The sequence below is a fragment of the Ornithodoros turicata genome, chromosome 2, assembly GCF_037126465.1.
Source record: "Ornithodoros turicata isolate Travis chromosome 2, ASM3712646v1, whole genome shotgun sequence".
NCBI classification, from domain to species: Eukaryota; Metazoa; Arthropoda; class Arachnida; order Ixodida; family Argasidae; genus Ornithodoros; species Ornithodoros turicata.
In genome coordinates, this window is record NC_088202.1 from 18024042 (window position 1) to 18027755 (window position 3714).

Below are 3714 nucleotides of genomic sequence, written 5' to 3' on the forward strand. Positions count from 1 at the left end.
TCAAACTCACAGCAATGCTCGGCTCAAAGAATGTGGGTTAATGATACACCCGGACTACCCATTTTTTGGTTGCACCCCTGACGGCATCTTCGAGTGCGACTGTCACCCACCAGCACTTCTAGAAGTCAAGTGCTTGCACTCTATAGAGGATATCAACCCTCGTGAATTGCTTTCTTTGGGACAGTCCAGAAGAGATTTCTGCCTTGATCGAGATGGGAAGCTAAAAGTGGCACACAAATATTACTATCACGTCCAGGCCCAGATTCATTTGAATGTGTTTAACATAACGCAGTGCTACTTTTACGTTCATGTAAATGCTGGTGGACATCTAATTTTGATTGAGAAGCAGGATGACTTCCTCAGTCAGAACATTACAAAGCTTCGCACTTTTTACACGCAAAAGGTGCTTCGACAAATGCTACTGGATGGTTGCACGTAACATGGACTGTGGACTCAGTGTGCGACTGCCATGTCGTCTCATGTATATATGCTTCATGCTATTTTTCCTGCTGCTTATCTGCCCTTGCATTGTAAATAGCACCTGCGTGTCACTTCATATTTGATTCCTTCTTCTGCAAATATATAGTTTCAACATAACGTGAATGCCTACTTGTTTGGATAAAAGTTGAGTGTCACACAACGCCATACCTTTCTTTGCAATGGATGGGGCTAGATTAGTCAATCCAGCAACTACCACAAGTATGTCATCATACATTCGGCACAGCAAGTGTGGTACTGTACCAGTCAGTATACGCCACTTCTTTAATTGCCCAATGGATCGACTTTGTTGTTTCCACTGCACTCAGTTGTTTCTTGTTTTTAGTGAACGTGGGCGTGATGAGCTGCACGTCTTGCATAGCAAATTCGTCATGCAACAGAAATCCACGATCTGCCAAGACCTGGTCCCCTGCACTCAGAAGGTCCATAAGCCCTGCAAAGGAACAGAGAGCATTTCTTATGTCACTTGCAGTATGAGTGTAACTAGATCTGGAAGTTTTCAAGTTTTTTTCTTCTTCAAATTTGGGAGGTCAAAACTGAGCTAGTGACTTCATGTCACAGATTCATGCAAATTCCGGTGGCAAAATTATCTGGGAAATAGGGCTTTATTTTAGAATTAACATCTACCTTACTGTTTGTCCAGAATTTCAGAAGTAGAGGTGAACTGAATATTTTGTCAGAGGTCAGAAAGCTGTTGCCTAGAGATGCCTGGTCTAGGTTCGGTTTTGGTAATAGTAGTCGGGCTAAACCCGAAACAGGCAAACCTTGATTTGGGGTTTCAAATTCAGGGGAAAATCAGATTAAAGCCTAAAATTTCAGGGCCTAAATGTAATGAAAATGTTTCTTGATGGATAGCTGTTCTGAGGCTGGAAGGCATACAGTAGAACTGATACCAACAAATGTCCCTGCAGCAATCCCAGCAATGTAATTAACTCTAAAGAGTGGCAGTGGTTGAAAAGGCCGGTCAGAAGTGGAGCTCCAGATTGGTCTCTGCTCCCGACTGGCCTTTTCGACTACTGTCTCCTACCAGTTGAGTCCAAGATCTCTTATGAATTCATACTCTGTCAGAGTACATGGCCATAGTATCACATATTAAGCAGTAGACAGAAACAATCGAAGAGTAACACTTACCGTTTTTGAGTGTAATGGACTTATCTGATATTCTGCCCCCGTAGGCCTTGGAAATGAAGGACACTGCCCCTAGGTTATTCACACAAACCAGGTACTTCAGTGTTGTAGCTTGTTTATAATTGCTCCAGACAACTTGCTGTGTATCCAGGTTGTATGGCCTGATACTGAATGTGATGCAAACATCATTGTTAATAGCTACAAAACAAGAAAAAAGATGTAGTGATGACTTATGGGTTCTCACCGTGACACCTTCACCTCTGTGCAATCTATGATAGCACGCAACCGTGGGAATTTCTTTCTCTCCTTCTTTGTTAGCCAGCTTTGTGCGACTCAGGGACTTGGAAAGGTGATGAGGTTGGCACACAGCGATGCCAGGGGTCCTATCCACAGTTTAAAGATGGAGCTGACAGTATGTCTGTGGATGTTGAAGCGATATGCCAAGTCTTGGTATGTGAGTGCCAGCCTCAATTTCATTAAGACCATGAGGAGCTGAGCAGAATGTGGCATCTTTGTCTGTGCTGGTGGAAGGCAGGCTACAACAGCAGCCAGTAGTGCAAGGAATGTTGCCTTGGGAATGCCTGAAAATATATGTACCATCAAGGACCTGTGTCTACTGAAGTATAAAGCAGATTAATCAAGCAAACGGTACTAAATGGTTTCATATTTCACATTGTGTTGCTCTGCCAACTGTGCAGAAAGCTCCTTGTTGGCACCTTCCAGTTCCTGTATGCGTTGCGTCAGTGTGTCCACTTTCGTGTGCAAAATGTTGCAGGATGTGCACAGGGTCCCACACGAAACAGTCTGCACCTCTGCGTCCAGCACATTGGAATTTGGAAGAGATGGCGGCATGGCATCTGCACGATATTTCGAGGATGAGTACAATGCAGCTTAACAGTGCCAAAAAGAAAAAAAAAAACTTTTTGTGGTGTCAACAATCATGTGTTGATGGACTAAAAGCTCACCAGTTTCCATGTCTTCCACGTCATTCTCTGATGTCACACATTCTTCAGTGGTACTTGAGGACGATGCTTCGAAAGCAAGAGGGTTTGCCAGCTTCTGGGCAACGCGCGACCGGCGCTTGTAGCTGTGATGTGAGGTTAAAACAAGTCATGCACCTGTGACGTCCCACACACACAGACTAAAAACCAACCTTTCAATCTTCTTGTCACATTTCTCGCTAAGTTTCTGGCTGTGACGAAATACGCTCGGAACGTAATCCACGTTTCCTGGGTCGTGGCTGCTGCATCCTGTACACGACGCCCATTATACATTGTGAGGTTGTCTTCCTCTATCACTTCTGAATCCACACAGTCAAACTACGTATACGAAACTTTACTATACCGTGGACAAAGTGCTCGCTGCAGAGTCGGCTGTTGGTTGATGGCATCCAGAGCTTTCCATCTCTGCCCAGTCTACCGATCGCTGCCGCCCACCTTTTTCGACTTTCTACGTTCCACGGTACACGAAACATGCGGTAACCCTTCGTCGTGCTGCATCCACCCATTATGGGTACTTATTTCGCGTCGGACGAGTCGAAACAGCAAGCGTCGAATGCACGTGCCAATACAGCTGACAGGAGCAAATTGACCCGGAAGTTGCAGACGGCGGAGCGCCTACGTCACTGATCCGCGAAACCGACACGACCTATTGCTAATTAAATCGTGTTTAGACGAAGTTGTGAGATCGAACTGAGGTTTTTTGTGTGGTTTGGAGGAGTTCTAACATATACAGTGGTGTCTAAAGGTGTCAGGACCACAAAGTAAGTGGAATTTTCCTTTAAATCTACCTAGATATAAAATAAACTCAATATTATCACTGTAATCGGTTAGGCCTAAACTTACAACCACGAGGAAGCTAACTTCGTGAATTTACGGTGTAGAACTTTCAACTTGGTTTCAAATTAAAGATCTAGTGTTCCGATTTTCAGAAAGATAAAACTTTTTAAAATCCGACCACTAGAACGCTAGAAAATAATATAAACATCTTGATAGCCCGATCCATGGGGGCCGCCATGTTCGTTTACTAGTGCCGCCGCCGCCGACAGCGACTCGAGCTTGTTGCCTTCGGTTAGAGTACGGTCACACT

The 3714-nt window shown here is 44.5% G+C and overlaps 1 protein-coding gene across 1 annotated transcript; it reads right to left on the bottom strand.

Moving 5' to 3' along the window:
- Positions 1-2277: 2277 nt before the first annotated feature.
- LOC135384360 (uncharacterized) lies at positions 2278-3133 on the bottom strand. Its single transcript, XM_064613565.1, has 4 exons — positions 2971-3133; positions 2780-2876; positions 2592-2713; positions 2278-2483 (listed from the first exon to the last, which is right to left on the bottom strand). Exons 1-4 carry the CDS (start codon positions 3131-3133, stop codon positions 2278-2280), a joined length of 588 nt encoding a protein of 195 aa, XP_064469635.1.
- Positions 3134-3714: the final 581 nt, after the last annotated feature.